Source organism: Cetorhinus maximus, chromosome 2 (assembly GCF_964194155.1).
Source record: "Cetorhinus maximus chromosome 2, sCetMax3.hap1.1, whole genome shotgun sequence".
Lineage (NCBI taxonomy): Eukaryota > Metazoa > Chordata > Chondrichthyes > Lamniformes > Cetorhinidae > Cetorhinus > Cetorhinus maximus.
The window spans coordinates 192800494-192818492 of NC_135880.1; the positions used below are offsets into that span (position 1 = coordinate 192800494).

The 17999-nt window shown below is 43.2% G+C and overlaps 1 protein-coding gene and 1 long non-coding RNA gene across 2 annotated transcripts in view; one reads left to right on the plus strand and one right to left on the minus strand.

Annotated features, from left to right (window-relative positions):
- The window catches only part of LOC144668704 (uncharacterized), a 32082-nt gene that overhangs the window by 8249 nt on the left and 5834 nt on the right, over nucleotides 1-17999 (plus strand). The window contains exon 2 of the long non-coding RNA XR_013573539.1: nucleotides 12346-12528. This is a non-coding gene — a long non-coding RNA (uncharacterized LOC144668704). The remainder of the gene's footprint in view (nucleotides 1-12345; nucleotides 12529-17999) is intronic.
- foxred1 (FAD-dependent oxidoreductase domain containing 1) overlaps nucleotides 4408-17999 on the minus strand; it is a 54308-nt gene continuing 40716 nt past the window's right edge. Inside the window, exons 7-11 of the mRNA XM_078531019.1 lie at nucleotides 15450-15526; nucleotides 13689-13849; nucleotides 11071-11200; nucleotides 10220-10324; nucleotides 4408-7841 (exon numbers count right to left, since the gene is read on the minus strand). Coding sequence (XP_078387145.1) covers nucleotides 7587-7841; nucleotides 10220-10324; nucleotides 11071-11200; nucleotides 13689-13849; nucleotides 15450-15526 — 728 coding nt within the window. The 3' untranslated portion in view covers nucleotides 4408-7586. The remainder of the gene's footprint in view (nucleotides 7842-10219; nucleotides 10325-11070; nucleotides 11201-13688; nucleotides 13850-15449; nucleotides 15527-17999) is intronic.

Sequence of the window (17999 nt, forward strand, 5' to 3'; positions counted from 1 at the left end):
TGATTTTCTAATTTTCAGTTATTTAAAGACATTCCCTAACAGCAGCTTTTCACCAACCAATGAACTTACGGTGTTCCTGTGATATCATGTTGATTTTTTTTTAAAACTTGGCCAGCTCCTCAGTAGGACAGGTCCGGTTTTCTCTGCTCCCTAAAGGTAAGTGAAGGTCCCGAGCTTCGCTCCCTCTTTTATCTGCTCCTGAGTAGAGGCGTCTCCTGCAGGTCCGGTTCTCTCTGCTTCCCAAAGTTTGAGTTTTAAAGATAAACAAGCAAAATATCCACTTATCAACCGCTTTCGTGTGATGTCACATTTTGATTTCTGTCAGACAGCGACTGCTCTGGGGAACACAGACTGGACAGCTCTTCGAACTGATGCTGACTGTCTCTGGGTCTTTCTTTCTGCCACTCATCATGGTTATTACAGACAGTGCAATGGTATTTAAGTTATCTACATAGATCATATTGCACTCTGAGGTGCTTCAATACAATTATAATACATATAGTATTCACTGCATACATTCAATGAGAGTCATACTGCCTGAGAGGTCTATACAATTCCGAGCCCCTCAGTGCACTATAGCCTTGGACAGCGACCTTTCCCCATTGCGCCTTTGCGGCAGCTGCCCCAAGCTTTAGTGCGTCCCTCAGCACGTAGTCCTGGACCTTGGAATGTGCCAGTCTGCAACACTCGGTCAGGGACAACTCTTTGCACGGAAGACCAACAAGTTTCAGGCAGATCAAAGAGCGTCTTTCACTGAGTTGATGACCCTCCAGCTGCAGTTGATGTTTTTCTCGGTGTGTGTCCCTGGGAACAACCCATATAGCAGAGTCGCGTGTCACAGAACTGCTCGGGATGAACCGCAACAAAAACCACTGCATCTCTGTCCAACCTTCTTTGCAAATGGCAAATTCCACGAGATGGTGAACAATGGTCTCTTCCCCACCACAGCCATCTCTAGAGCAACATGTGGAATGGGTGAGACTCCAGGCATGTAGGAAGGATCTGATAGGGAGGGCCTTTCTCATCAGCTGAGTTACATCTTGGTGCTTGTTGGAAAGTTCTGGCAATGAGGCATTCTGCCAAATGACTAACAGTCTGCTCGGGGAACCATCCCACAGGATCCACCATCTCCTTTTCCTGCAGGACCTCTAGGATGTTACGTGCTGACCACTGCCTGATGGACTTGTGGTCAAAAGTATTTCTCTGCATAACTTTTTCCACGAGGGACAGGTGGTACGGCACGGTCCAACTACTTGGAGATTTCCGTGGCAGCGTGGCCAGACCCATCCTTCGCATCACTGGGGACAGGTAGAACCTCAGCATATAGTGACACCTGGTGTTTGCATGTTGAGGGCCTACGCACAGCTTGATGCAGCCACACACAAAGGTGGCCATCAGGATGAGGGCAATGTTGGGCACGTTTTTTTGCCCTTTACCTAGGGGTTTGTACATCTTATCTCTGCAAACACAATCCATTTTTGATCTCCAGATAAAGTGAAAGATGGCTCGGGTGATCGCTATCACGCAGGAGTCTGGAATGGGCCAGACCTGCGCCACGTACAGCAACACCGAGAGTACCTCTCATCTTTTGACCAGGTTCTTACCTGCAATGGAGAGGGAGCATCACTCCCACATGCCCAGTTTTCTTTTCACCATAGCCACTCTCTCCTTCAAGTTTCCAACGCATGCCTTGGTCCCTCAAAACAATATCCCCAGCACCTTCAGGCAGTCTGACCTGATGGTGAAGAGGATAAAGGATCAGTCAACTCAGTTCCCAAAGAACATAGCCTCGTTGTTGCCATGATTTACCCTGGTTCCTGAGGCCAATTCGAACTGGTTGCAGATGTCGATCAGTCTGCGCACCGACAGCAGATCTGAGCAGAAGATGGTGACATTGTCCATGTACAGGAAGGCTTTGACCCGAGTGTCTCCACCGCCTGGGATTGTCACTCCTCTTATGCCTGGATCCTTTCTGATGGGACTCAGTAAAGGGTTCTATGCAACACACAAACAGGACAGGGGAGAGAGGGCAGCCCTGCCTGACTCCAGATTTAATTGGAAAGTTTTCTGATTCCCACCCATTGATTGAACCTGCACTACTGATGTTTGTGTAGAGCAGTTGGATCCAGTTGTGGATTCCCTCTCCAAACCCCATGTAGGTGTGTGATACTCCATCAAGGGCCTTCTCCTGGTCCAGGCTGATGAGGCAGGTGTCCACGCCCCTGTTCCGTACATAGGCAATCGTATCCCTGAGAAGCGCGAGGCTGTCAGAAATCTTCCCGCCAGGTACAGCACAGGTCTGGATCACCAACTCCATAGCAGACTCGACCCGATTGCCGATGACCTTGGACAAAATCTTATAGTCCACATTCAACAGTAAGATGGGTCACCAATTTCTAATTTCCTCCCTTTCCCCTTCCGCTTGTAGATGAGGGTGATGATGCCTTTCCTCATGGATTCTGACATGCTACCGGCCAGCAGTATACTCTCGTACACTCCTAGCAGGTCTGGCCCGATCCAATCCCACAGAGGGACTAACAGCGGCTTGACGTCAGTGGATCTGACTGTGAATGCTCGGCACACAAACAGGAAGTCTATCCTGAAACAGCTGGACCCGTCTGGCCGCGACCAGGTGTATCTACGCTGCACTCAGTTTGCAGGGTTGCTGAAGACATCGTGCAGCTTGGCATCCTTTACTGTTTCCATCAAGAGTCTGGACATGGCGTCCAATCTGCTGTCGGCCCTGCCAGATCATCCAGCTGCATTGATGATGCAGTTGAAGTCACCGCCCAGAATGACCGGCCTGGAGGTCGCCAGCAGCAGTGGGAGCTGCTGAAGGATTGCCAGCCGCTCGCTGTTTTGAGCCGGGGCATACATGTTAATTAACCGGAGCGGAGCATTCTTGTACAATACGTCTGCTATGAGGAGGTACCCGCCCACCATCTTGACCTCGGAGATGAAGTTGCCTCTCCACAGAATACCCAGGCCGGAGGATCGTGAGTCATTTCCTCTCGACCAGGTCGATGGCCCATGGGGTCTCCCTCGTGACCACTGCCTGTAGGAGCTGAGGTGCGGTATCGCACACTCCTGCAAAAACAGGTCAGCTTTGACCTTGGCAAGGTAATCCAAGGTAGCAACACATCGCGTAGATTTAATGCTACGCATGTTAATGGATACAATCTTTATCCCCATTTTTAAAGCATTTTGTCGCTTACCAAACCTGTTGTCTTTGAGAGTTCCAGACCTTTGGTCTACTCCTGCATAACCATAGTGTTCGCAAATTGTCTCACTTTGGATGGGCTGAGGAAACTGTCCTGAACCACCCCGTTGGAGATGTTCCGCTCAGGTGACATTGGGGGGGGTTCGTGCAAGGAGCGAGGTTTGAATAGTTCTCTGTTGGAACAGTCTCTCCGATCCATTCCCCCTCTGGGGCGTTGCTGCTCCCGGCTTCCCGGAGCTGGGGTGCGCTGAGCGCTTCACTGCTCCCAGCTTCCTGGGGCTGGGGTGCGCTGGCCTCTAAGTTGAGGGTGAAGTTGGGGGCCGTTGGTCTCTTTGTTGTCTCCAATGTTCTGGAGCTCGGGTGTCTCCTCCTCCTCCAGCTCGCTAGAGCTTTGCCGCTCTTCTAACTGACGCTGACTGCCTCTGGGTCTTTTCGGCTACTCTGCATTTTGTAACTGATTAATTTATTATGAAGTTCTGCTGTTCTGTAAACAAACGTGACAGCCAATTTTGTGCACAGCAAATGGTAAAGATGACCAATTATTGCTTTTGGTAAAACTGTTTGTAGGAGAAACAATATCCACACAAATGCAGATGGAACCCTGATTTAATAGCCCATCCTGTCACAGTGCAGCACTCCCAAGTACTGCACTGAAGTTCACCAAGTCATGGACTGAGACTCAAATCCACAATCTTTTGCCTCAAAAGGGAGTTTTAAAAAAAATTATTTCATGGGACATGGACATCGCAGGCTGGGCCAGCATTTTTATTGCCCATGCATTTATGTAAAAGAGAAATACTGTAGATGCTGGAAATCTTAAATAAAACCAAAAAATGCTGGCAAAACTCAGATCTGACAGCACTTGTGGCGAGAGAAACAGAATTAATGTTTCAAGTCCGTTAAAACTCTGTTTCTCTCTCCACAGATGCTGTCAGACCTGCTGAGTTTTTCCAGCATTTTGTGTGTTTATTTTTATTGCTCATCCCTAATTGTCCTCGAGAAAATGGTGGTGAGCTGCCTTTTTGAGCCACTTCAGTCCATGTGGTAAGAAGGGAGTGCTCCCATTCCAAGCCTTGATCAAAACCACAGGTCATCTTAAAAGAATATATTGGACAAATTAATCTGGTCACATTTTTTATTCCCCATTTCAGCATGTGTCCCATTTACTCATACAATAAAGTTGGAGATGTGGTTTCAATTCTTTGATTGGAGCAGTGATTCTCAACATTAATCATTGACACCAGCACAGACCTGATTAAATTATAACAATCAGACATCATACATTCAAAGGATGATCCGCAGGTCAATAGTGAAACAATTTGCAAATTGAGTTACAATACAGACTTAATATATTTAACCAGCTAACTGGCACATCAACGTGCCTCACATTTACATTTCGCATTTTAACCTGGTCAAATGTCCAAAGGCATGTCACAGGAGCATACAGGTAATCAAAAATCTCTCTTTGACCAAGTTTTAAGGAAGGAATATAGGTAGAGAAGTGGAGAGATTGATAGAGGGAATTCCAGAGCAGAAAGCCCAGGCAGTTGAAGACAGTTTAACAGCCATGCTGTACTATGGTAGAGTGCATTGGCAATGTCACCTCAGTTAGAGGAGTTATTTCCAACACACAGACTGCTCAAATCCTCAGTGGGTAACTGTGCAGTGGTCAGTCTGACACTTGACACATTTAGAACAGTTGCCCTGTTTGGGGCATGCTGGGGGAATAAATGTCTCTGGGTTTGCAGTGTTGGGGGGAATACAAGGATAAGAATTTTAAATCTGAGGCATTGCCAGAATGGAAGCCAATGTAGGTCAGGGAGCACAGGGGTGATGCGTGAATGGGGCTTAATGAGAGTTAGGGTAGAGCAGCAAGAGTTTTGGATGAGCTGAAATTTATCAAAGAAGGTGGGAGGCCAGCCAAGAAATTGTTAGAATAGTTAAGTCTGGAGATAAAATTGGAACATAATAGAGTCTCAGCAGCCAGTGGGCTGAAGGGGGGGCTGGGGGTGGTGAAGATCGGCAGTATTACAGAAGTGGAAACAGGCTGACTTGTTGATGGAGAGTACAAGGGATCTGAAGCTCAACTCAGGATAAAATAGGATGATGAGATTGCGAAGAGTCTTTATAGCCCCAGACAGTGGCCAGGGAGGGAGATTGAATTGGTAGCTCTGGGAACGGAGGTTGTGATGGGGACAACAGACAATAGCTACCATCTGCACAATATTTAATTGGAGGAAATTTCTGCTTATCCAATACTGGATGTCAGCATGACCCGACAACTCTGCAAACATACTCAAATTTGAGGATCTTTTCATTCAGTTTCACCTCCCTGGCATCACTCTGTCTCCCATATACAGAACTAATGTCACTGGAGTCAAACCAAAGCAAATAAACTTGTCGTCATAAACTTGGCATTCATCACTGTCTATGTTTTTAAAAATGTACGATATCTAATTTATAGAAAGTTAGAAACGGTGGAAAGGGAACAGAGAAAACTTCATTTCCTATTCCAGAAACAGGGGCTATCTCACATTATAATCCTTCAAAACAATGCTGAGTTTCCTTCTGTAACTTTCACCCAAACCAGAAGATGGTGGGCTCAAGTCTCATTCCAGAGACTTGAGCATATAATCTAAACTGACATTCCAGTGTGATACTGAGAGTGTGCTGCACTGTTGGAGATGCCGCTCAACCAAGGCCCCAGCTGTTCTTTCAGATGGATGTAAAAATCCTACAGTATGATTCAAAGAGCAGGAGTCTCTAATGATCTGGCCAACATTTATTCCTCCAGCATTTGATATTAGTGCAGGCCAGGGATTTTACCTGGCAAGTTATGGCCTGTATGGGTCTCGGCTGTCTTGTGCTGGGGAAGCTAGGACTAAAGTGTTTACAGCAAATACAGAAGTCCACTTTATTTTGTTGCTGGTTACAATTTTTTTTTTACATCGACTGAACATTTACTGCACTTTAAAAATAAATTCTGTATTACACAAGGGAGATTTTAGGGGTTGGTCAATACTGAGATTGACTGCAACAAATTACAAAGTTTAACAAATTTGCAAAATGGGCAGATAATTGGCAATTGGATTTCAACATAGATAAATGCTAAACTTGTATCGAACCTTGATTAGACCTCGCCTGGAATACAATTGTAGTCACCATATTATTAACAAAAAGAGACAGAGAGAGAGAGTGCATAAAGATTCAAAAGGATAATAGAAGGGGTACACTGATCAAGAAAGGGTGGACATGCTGGGTCTTTTTTGAAAAGGCTGGGAGGTGACCTAGAATTTTTTTTAATTATGAAAGGTTTTGAGATTGAGTGGACAAAAAAAATATTTCTACCTGTGGGTAAGAGCAAAACTAGTGGTCATCGACACAAGATAGTCACCAAGAAATCTAATAGGGAATTCAGAAGAAATCTCTTTGCCCAGTGAGTGGTGACAATGTGGAACTCGCTACCACAAAGTGGTTGAGGTGAATAGTATAGATGCATTTAAGGGGATACTGGAAAAGCATACGAGCATGAGCGCAGCATAAAATCTGGCATGGATTGGTTGGGCCGAATGGCCTGTACCTGTGCTGCATAGTCCATGTAATCCTATGAAAACCATGAGTTGGGCACTGGAGATTTTCTGAGATTCACTTACCACTGGGACTGTGAATTCACCTCCATTGACACTTCGAAGGGACTGACAGTAAAGAGTTACAGTCCTCCTTAGATCTATAGAACAAAAATTCTCTTGGACTGAAAAGTAATGCAGTGATGTTGTATTATTGAACAAATGTCATGCCATTGGTCTGCAGCATTTCCCCCCTAAAAGATAAATGCGCAGAATCTCAGTTTATTGCTGTGGGATGTATGGCACTGAAAGGCCAAATATGCAGAGATCAATCAAGAAGGTTAAAGTGATACAGATTTACTTGGAAAAACAGGTTATTAAAAGGAGAACGGGTGGACAATTGAGATTAATAAAATGAAGAGCTGTTGCACCAACTATTATAGAATAAAAACCTTGGAAAAGTGCTGTTACTAATTTCTCATTTTTAAAACCAGGTGCTAGGTGATCACACTGTAACACTTTAAAACCAGGACTGCTCCTTCACCTGAAGTGGGCACCACTGGACAATCAGCAGAGCCGTTTGGTATTCCGATACAGAATTGAGAGGACCAGTCTCAAGATGAATGGCAATGAATTAAAGTTCTCTTTAAAAGTGTAGTCCAAGAGCTTCCAAACATCCACATAAGGCAGACCCAGGATCTGCCATGATTACTGTCTAATGAAGTAGAAACAAAGAGTTCATCAAAAATAATCTATTGCGTGTCTTTTAGGAAGTCTGAGCACAGCAGTGCTGCAGGATTTCACACTATATTATTTTCCATTACTTTATTTCCTCTGTAGAATCGGATAAAGTCAAATGCTCCAAGGTCAAGTGTTTTGAACTTTCCATCAAGAATGAGTTCAGCAATAGCCCTACCCACAGCAGGCGAGTGCTGCAGGCCATGCCCACTGAAGCCAGTCGCAAAATACATGTTGGTAACCAGTGGATGAGTGCCGATGATTGCATTCTGGTCGAAGGTGTTGTAATCGTAGTAACCTGCCCAGGCGCTTTTCAACTGAAGACAGAAATTCATTAGGTTAGAATAATGGTAATTACCTCTTGCATGGTCCTCGTACAGATAGGCAAACCCCTCAGGATCTCCTGCAAACACGCACACCTCTCTGCTGAGAAACCTCTCCAAATACCCATATCCCACTTTGTCAAGGTCCCCCTTTGCAAAGATGCACAGACCTGCTGGGACTGCCTGCAAATATACAACCCCAGTGACCTCCACACACTCCCACAGAGACCTTCTGCAAATACACATGCACACCTCCATAGAGACCCACTACAAAAATGCATGCATACTCTCCTGCAAATACGAACACCCTGCCCGCCCCAGAGATCCCTGCAAATATGAACATACACCACACAAAGACCCCCTGCAGATACACACACTCATCTCCAGAGAGACTCCCTGCAAATATGTAAAAGAAGATTTGTTCATGCTGTTAGGGAGGGTTTAAACTAGCTCGTCAGGCAGGTGGGAACCTGAGGGGTAGCTCAGATTGGAAGCAAAGCTGGTAATGGGAATAGAAAAGTGGCAAGTGAAATTAGAAGGCAGGCAAAATGAAGGGGAGCATCAACTAAACCTAGAATGGAGAATAATTTCAAAAGAACTAATTTAAGGGCAATCTACCCGAATACACGCGACAGTCGCAACAAGATAGATGATTTAAAGGCACAAATAGATGTAATCAGTACATTAGTAAGGGAGGATCTCAGATCAGAAGAACAAAATGTGGAATCTGTTTGGGTGGAGCTAAGAAACAGCAAGGGGCAGTAAACATTGGTGGGAGTTGTTTACAGACCACCAAACGGTAGTGGTAGTGTGGGGCATGGTGTTAATCAGGAGATGAGAGAAGCATGTAGCATGTACAGTAATCATGGGTGACTTCTATCTGCATATAGACTGGGTAAACCTAATGAGTATTAATGCTGTGGAAGGCGAGTTTCTGGATTGTGTTAGGGATGGTTTTCTAGTGCAGTATGTTGAGGAACCGACTAGAGAACATGCTATTTTAAGATTCAGTATTATGCAACAAAACTGGGCTAATTGATAATCTTGTTGCAAAGAACCTTTAGGGATGAGTGATCATAATATAGAATTTTACATTATATTTGAAAGTAAGGTAGTTCAATCTGAAACCAGGGGGTTAAATTTGAACAAAGGAAATTATAAAGGTCTCAAACTGGCTGAGGTGGATTGGAAAAATACATTAAAAGATATGATGGTACATAGGCAATGGACTTATTACATAGGGAATTATTACATCGTTTATAGCAATTACACATTCCTTTAAGGCACAAAAACACAAAGAAAAGTCAGTCAACCGTAGATAACAAAGGAAGTTAAGGATTGTAAGATTTTTTAAAAAGGCCTATAAAGTTGCCAGAAATAGTAGTAAACCTGAGAATTGGGAAGATTTTAGAATACAGCAAAGAAGGATCAATAAACTGCTATAGAAAGGGAGAACAGACTATGAATAAAAACTAGCAAAAAACAAAAATGGACTAGCTAACACAAATGTGGATCCATTACAGACAGAGTCAGGAGAATTTATAATGGAGAATAGAGAAATGGCAGAGAAGCTAAATGATTACTTTGTGTCTGTCTTCACTGAGGAAGATATAAGAAATCTCCCAGAATTAGAGATCCAAGGACATGGGAGAATAAGGAATTGAAGGAAATTTGTATTTGTAAGAAGGTTGTATTGGAGAAATTAATGGGACTGAAGGTTGATAAGTCCCCAGGATCTGTTGACCTACATCCCAGAGTATTCAAAGAGGTAGCTATGGAGACAGTGGATGCATTGGTGATCATTTTCCAAAATTCTATAGATTCTGGAATGGTTCCTGCAGATTGAAAGATAGCAAATGTCATTCCATTATTTAAGAAGAAAGGGAGAGAGAAAACAGGGAACTACAGATTACTCAATGTGGAGAGAGAAAGAGTTAACATCGAGTCCGTATGACTCTTCTTCAGGAAGGTCTATGGTTCATTCTGCAGTGCATACTGAATTAGCTGATGTTGTTTGTGGCAGTAGTGAGTACTCTAACATTCATCAATGCCTGTAAGCCAGGGAGAAGTAAATAAACAGGTAGAATGACCATTCAGATTATCATCCAATGACTTCAGCTTGCATGATGTAAACAGATGCAGACAGTGGGTGAGGGCAAAGTTGAGCTCAGAAACAACGTCCCTCAAGTTAAGCTGTCTGCTGACTGTCAACAATCAGTGGGCTCCCCCACAAAAAACGGTCAGTCGAGCGAAGTGCTGAGAATAAATGGACCCTTGCTTCACCATAAGAAAACAAGACAGCATTCAGGACAGCCATGTTACACTGCATCAATATTCTTTCAAGATGTTATGATGCCACATAAATAACTTACCTTCAAGGATTCGAAGGCGGGGACTCTCTGAGCCAGATTGGGCCACACTGCCTCGTCAAAGTATTTGTAATCCACTTCTAGATCACTGATGTCTGGTTCTTCCTCCTAGAACAGCCAGTAATCAGAGTTGAAAGAAGTTGTGTGTCAATTCACCCAAATCTGTTTATTCACAGCAAAAGAGATGGGCAAATTTCTCTTCATTATGTATTTTTTGTGAATGTTGTACTCAGGGTGAGGGATGTTAGAGACTGAGAAATTGGAACTGTCCCATCAACCACTTCCAGGCAAAGAGCAGTAAAGGTCAGCTGCAGAGTAAAGATCCTTGTGTGCACTGGATTATGACTGACCAAATTAATTTTACATAATAACTGGGACATAGAGATGACTCATGTATCAACTAGATTTATAACCAGCTCCTCAATGTTAACACCAGAATAGAATGCTCTGCCTGAAAAGGGAGATGGAAACAGATTCAATACTAACTTTCAAAAGGGAATTAGAAAAATACTTTGAAAAGCCAACATAGGTGTAATGGACTGAATAGACTTCTCTGTGTTGTATGTTTCTATGAAGAATGTGGACTAGAGGAATGCTGCTGAACCCACACAAAATGGAATTGTCATACTCCCTACCAAGGAGGATGGAACTAGCCTTGGTATAGGGGGGTGACAGGTTATGTGGGGGAAGACAGTCAATCAGAATAAAAACTGAGGCAGACTAAGTGACATCTTCATAGGCATCCAGGTACAGCAGTACAACAAGCTTGGTCACCTTGTCAACCCACACCACTAGCTCCCAAATAAAAAAAGAGAAATGAAAATCGCAGCTTACACAGACCTCGCGGTGCTTACCTCAGTTGGAGAAAGTCCTCCTAGGTAATTTCCTCCTAAACCTTCTCGACGGAAGTAAACCCCCTTTTGGTCAATGATCAATGGGCATTCCAGTCCTGGACCATGTGGACAATGGAAGACATACACATATCTGACAAGGAAGAAGGGGAAGAGATTAAAAAGCTTTTGAGCGCTGCCACAATGATCTAACAGATGATGGACCACCAGTAATAACTTCACAGTCCATATGGTCCCAGCATGGACTCAGAGCCTGCTGAGCAAACTATCTTGATTGAGGCAGTGGTCGAGACAATACAATTAACTTTCCCATCCTCTGGCGGCAGAGGAGAGTGAGGGATCCTGTTTCTGATTGTTATTAATTCCTTTGTGGGTCAGCTGTGGCTCAGTTGATAGCACGCTCACTTCTGAATCACAAGGTTCCAGGTTCAAGTCCCACTCTAGGACTTGAACGTAAAAATCAGGCCGACACTCCAGTGCAGTGCAGGGGGAGCAGAGCACTGTCAGGAGTGCTGTCTTTCCGATGAGATGTTAAACCGACATCCCATCTGCCTGCTAAAGTGGATGTAAAAGATCACTAACTCCTCCCGCCAACCAAACAGGTGTCAGAACAGTTGCACATGCACACTCAGCCCACTGCAGTCACTGGCACATGCACAACTGCCCCTGATGCTTTGTAATTTTGAGCAATAAACTTTAGGACAAAGTAGTTTGGGCACAGTTCATTGGCAGATATAGCTTGTTCCATCATGAAATGTATCTGACACACTCATTGGAAGGCATCTGGATTTAGCATTCAGGAAACAGTTATTGTTGCTAACACTCCCATTACTTTCTCATTGGCACTTTCCCCTCTTTTACTCTGTCAGGGATTTGCCATACCAGTCTTCATTTTGAGCATACTTTTAGGGTGGGGCATTTAGTAGGTGCAACACTAATTCCTGCATAACTACAACTGCATCCGCACATGTACAGGAAATGCTCCCTCTAGCTTTGCAGCACAAATAAACACAGGCACTACTTCGAAGGAGAGCAAGGAAGTTATCCTGTGCCCTGACCAACATTCATTCCTCAAACAATATCACAAAAAAGCTAATTATCTGGTCATTACCACATTGCTGTTTGTGGGAGTTTGCTGTGCACAAATTAGTTGTCATGTTTCCTGCTTTACAAAAGTGACTACATTTCGAAAGTACTTCATTGGCTGTAAAGCACTTTGAGACATCCAGAGTATGAAAAGCTCCATATAAGTGTAAATCTATCTTTTATGGACTTCAGGTGAACACAGGATCAGAAACATCTGCAGCTGAGCAGTTTTGATGACACGCACTGCCTCGGCTACTACTTGAAGAATGGACACCTAGGTGAATGAACCGATAGTGAACATGAAACCTACTGCACCAAGACTCACTAGTCTAAGGGGAGGGAATATACGAATGCTAAAAATGCATGTTTGAATAGGTAAGAATTATATGTTTAAATCACTGTGTTACAGGAAATGAGAAGGGAGGGACTTTCTCTGTCAGAGTAATTATTGTGCAGAGGAATCGGTCGGTGCGGCTAAAATGTCAGCAAGTACAGATTCTAACAATGTTCCCACTCAGAACACTTAACCCTGGAAATTTTAACAAGATGTTTTAGCTGTCTCATTTGTTTCCAGCAGTTCTGAGATCTTCCTAATTACACTGTTCAAAAGATTATGCCAGAGTAACAGCTCTTTGCACTTTCCAAGCCTGTCCACTTAGAATTATAGAACGGTTACAGCACGAGGAGGCCATTTGGCCTGTTGTGTCCGTGCGGGCTATCTTCAAGGGCAACTCAGCTAATCTCATTCCCCCGCCTCTTCCCTGGAGCCCTGCAAATGTTTTCTCTTCAGGTAATTACCCAATTCCCTTTTGAAAAGGGACTGAATCTGCCTCCATCACATTCTCAAACAGTACATTCTAGTTCAGAATGGGACACAATACTCCAGTTGAGTTGAACCAGTGTTTTATAAAGGCTCACAATAACTTTCTTGATTCTGTACTCTGTTTCTATTTATAAAGCCAAAGATCCCATACACCTTATCTCAACCTGCCCTGTTACCTTCAATGATTTGTACACATATAACCCCAGGTCCATTTTCTCCTGCACCCTCTTTAGAATTGTAACTGTTATCTTATGTTATCTTATATTCTTCCAGTATGAAAACCACCATTTATCACTACTCTTTGCTTCCTGTCACTCAACTTCGTATCCTCGCTGCCGCTGCCCGTTTTGTTCCTCGGGCTTCAACTGGCAGTAAGTAAATTAAATCACTTTCCTTTCTGCCTCAGGCTGAGATCAAGAAGTCTCCATGTGAGAAGATCACAGGCAGGAACCCAGAACCATCCCATGCGCCCCTGACTACTCCATCCCAGCAAATCTCAGGTGGTGTCTGCGGTTATTACTTGGCATGTCATTGCGCATGTGTGACTTTATAGTGGAGTGACTGGTGCAGCAGGTTTTGCAAAATAGAACTTCATTCATAACCAATCTTGTAATCCTCTTATTGTAGTGGGAAACTGCAAAAATGAGAGAAACCTTTTATTTTCAAGACAAATTCTGTATGCCTTCCCTGTTCTGTGCATCAATTTGCTCACCTTTTCCTGGGCTCTACTGGGAGTTTTATGCCCTCCAAGGTGCCTTCAGGTCCATTGCCAATACCGATCATTTCTGCCACTTTGCCTGACCATGCTCCAGCCTCATTGATGATCAGTGCACACTCCACTGGCTGGTACTCCATACTATTTGGCATCCGCACCTGTCATCCAGAAGACACAGCAAGAGTCAATACTAGATCCCAATCCATTGCTTGACTATAAGGCTCATGCGCTGCCTGGGCAGCACCTGCCCCTGGCAGGGGTGGGGGTGGAATGGCCTCAGGTATGGTGGAGCTGAGTGATAGACCACAACTTCAGTGAAACATGACAAGAGTGCTAAATACCTGTGGATAACTCAAGTGCTTGACTTAATCTTCTGGGCTAATTGATCAAAAGTGAAAACAGCCGCAGGGCAAATCAAACTTCAACACATTTAACATATTTAATCTGTTAAACGGCACAACTCATATAGCATATTTAACATAGTAGAATATCCCAAGGCATTTCATAGGAGCATACAGGTGACCAAAAGTTTGGTCAACGGGTATAGAAGAAAGAGAGGAAGTTAGAGAAGCACAGAGGTTTAGTGGGGGAATTTCAGAGCTCAGGGCCCACGTATCTAAAGGCACATGAGTCAACGATGGAGGAATAGAAACTGGGAATGCGTCACAGAACAGTTCTGCATTCAAAATTCTTTGAACTTTCAGTCTCAAATGTCATCCCTCAGGTGCTGAGAGGTGGCTGAACATTTCTCCATAAGAGTTAGCAGTGATCCTCGCACTCGTCTCTCAGCAGACACCTGGGAGATAGTCTTCATCCTACCTTGTGCTCTTAGTTCTGGGAAGAATTCAGGGCATATTCGATATAACAAAATAAAACAAAGGTAACTGAGCCATACAAACCAGAATGGAGATAGGTTGATGCCTTGATTCTATAGGACATGTTTCCAGTATTCATTTTGCTGTACTATTTTATGAATCTATGACAATATCCTCTGTGGAAGGCAACAACTAATTTCTCACAGGAGAAACAGGTGCCTCTAATATCCAAGTCTCTGAGCACGCCAAGGGGAGGTTTGGAAAGTGGGTCAGAGTAACTGCTCCAGTTTCACACATTTTCCTTTCCATGTAACCAACTGGTTAGTTACAGACTGTCTTAATCACACACTGATCTGGCGATGGAGTGGTGTACCGGGATTAGCAGAAAATTTAAAGTTAAATAAAGCTCAGGTTAGACCCAATTTAGAGTACTGTACTCATTTCTGGACATCACATTTGAGGAAGGATGCAACGTCTTGGAACACAAATTCGCCAGAATGATACCAGGGCTAAAAGGTTGCAAAGACAAGTCTGGTTTTACCTTGAGTGTAGAAGATTAAGGGGTGATCCAATTGAGGTGATTGACAGGGTAGATAGACAGGAACAGTTTCCTCAGGTTGGAGAGTCCAGAACAAAGGATTATAACCTCAAAATTAAAGCTAGGTCATTCAGGGGGTGATGTCAGGAAGCATTTCTTCACTTAAGAGCTGTGGAAATCTGGAACTGCCTGCCCCAAAAAAACTGTTCAGGCAAGACCAAACTGAGATTGATATATTTTTGATAGTCATGGGTATTAAGGGTTACAGAACCAAATCAGGTAAGTGAAGTTAAGATAGAGATCCCCAGCCATGATCTAACTGAATGGTGGAAAAGGCTCAAGGAGCTGAATGGCCTATTCTTATTCCTATGAAGAAGCTGAAGTAAGTTACCACTGGTCTCGTACATTGACATGGTGAATTCTTTTCAGTGCGACGCTCCTGCCATCATCTGTTTTCATATCTCTGGTTGAATATTGAAAGCCTGTCAGAATATAGAAATTTTAACAAAATCTTACCAAGCAGTCTGAAGATGGCAACAATACAGATATATACAGTGGCTCCACACATTGGCTCAGTTGAAGGCTCTTCTGTTGAAGTGAACCACATTTACACTGAGCTGGTAGAAATATACGAACAAGGAGCAGGAGTAGGCCATTCAACCCTTCGAGCCTGCTCTGCCATTTAATAAGATCATGGCTGATCTGATAGTAACCTGAAACCTGCATCCCACCTACTGCCTATCACCCCCTAGCTTACCAAGAATCTATCCACCTCTGCCTTAAAAATATTCAAAGACTCTGTTTCCAGGTTTTTTTTAATCTCGGTTTTAAATAGGCGACCCCTCATTTTTAAACAGTGACCCCTAATTCTAGATTCTCCCACAAGAGGAAACATCCTCTCCACATCCACCCTGTCAAGACCCCTCAGGATCTTATATGTTTCAATCAAGTCACCTCTTACTCTTCTAAACTCCAGTGGATACATGCCTAGTCTGTCCAACCTTTCCTCATAAGACAACCCACCCATTCCAGGTATAAGTCTGGTAAACCTTCTCTGAACTGCTTCCAACACATTTACATCCTTCCTTAAATAAGGTGACCAATACTGTACACAGTACTCCAAATGTGGTCTCACTAGTGCCCTGTACAACTGAAGCATAACCTTCCTACTTTTCTATTAAATTCCCCTCGTAATAAATGATAACATTCTATTAGTTTTCCTAATTACTTGTTGTACTTGCATACTAGCCTTTTGTGTTTCATGCACTAGGACACCCAGATCCCTCTGCAATCTCTCACCATTTAGATAATATGCTCATCTTTTATTCTTCTTGACAAAACGGACAATTTCAAATTTTACCACATTATACTCTATCCGCCAGATCTTGCCAACTTAGATTAACCTATCTACATCTGTTTGTAGCCTCCTTCTGTTTTCTTAACAACTTACTTTCCTACCTATCTTTGTGTCATCAGCAAATTTGGCAACCATCTCTTCATCCAAGTCATTTATATAAATTGTAAACAGTTGAGGTCCCAGCGCTGATCCTGTGGCACCTCACTCGTTGCATCTTGCCAACCTGAAAAGGACCCATTTATGCCTACTGTTTCCTGTTAGCCAGCTAATCTTCTATCCATGCCAATATGTTACCCCCTATACCATGAGCTTTTATTTTCCACATGTGGCATTTTATCAAATGCCTTTTGGAAATTTAAGTACAGTACATCCACCCATTCCCCCACATCCACAGCACATTACTTCCTCGAAGAACTCCAATAAATTGGTTAAACACGATTTCCCTTTCACAAAACCATGTTGACTCTGCCTGATGACCTTGAACTTATCCAAGTGCCCTGCTATAACTTCTTTAATAATAACTTCTAACATTTTCCCTCCGACAGATGTTAAGCTAACTGGCCTGTAGTTTCCCCCTTTCTGTCTCCCTCCCTTTTTGAATAATGGGAGTTACATTTGCTAACTTCCAATCTAATGGTACCTTCCCCTAATCTTGGGAGTTTTGGAAAATTAAAACCAATGCATCAACTATCTCACCAGACATTTCTTTTAAGACCCCAGGATGAAGTCCACCAGGACCTGGGCTCTTGTCAGCCCACAGCTCCAACAATTTTCTCAGTATCACTTCTCAGGTGACTGTAATTTTCCTGACTTCCTTCCCCGCTTAAATTTCCTGGTTTATAGCTGCTTCTGGGACGTTACACGTGTCCTCTATAGTGAAAACTGATGCAAAATACCTGTTTTATTCATTTGCCATCTCGTTTTCCATTATCAATTCTCCAGACACACTTTCTATAGGACCAACGCTCACTTTGGTAACTCTTATCTTTTTAAAATATTTATAAAAACTCATACTATCTGTTTTTATATTTCTGGTTAGTTTTCTCTGATACTAATTTTTCCCTCCTTATTAGTCTTTTAGACATTTTTTTGCTGTTCCTTATATTCTGTCCAACCTCTGGCCTTCCACTTGTCTTTGCACAATTAGGCGCTTTTTCTTTATGTTTGATACCACCTTTAATCTTTCTAGTTAATCATGGATGGTGTGTCCGTCCCTTGGACCTTTTCTTACTCGTTGAAATATATCTATTCTGTGCATTCTGAAATATTCCCTTAAATATTAGCCAATCCATCTCTGTTGACCTACCCCTTAAGCTAATTTGCCAACTCACGTTAGCCAGCTCTGCTTTCATGCCCTCATAATTGCCCTTATTTAAGTTTAAAAACTTAGACTCAGGCCCACTCCTCTCTCCCTCAAACTGAATGCAAAATTCAATCATATTATGTTCGTTGCTAGGGGCACTTTCACTATGAGATCATTAATTACTCCCGTCTCATTGCACAATACCAGGTCTTGTATAGCCTGCTCTCTGGTTGGCTCAAGAATATACTGTTCTAAAAAAGTATCCTGAAAACATTCAATATACTCAGCTAGGCTA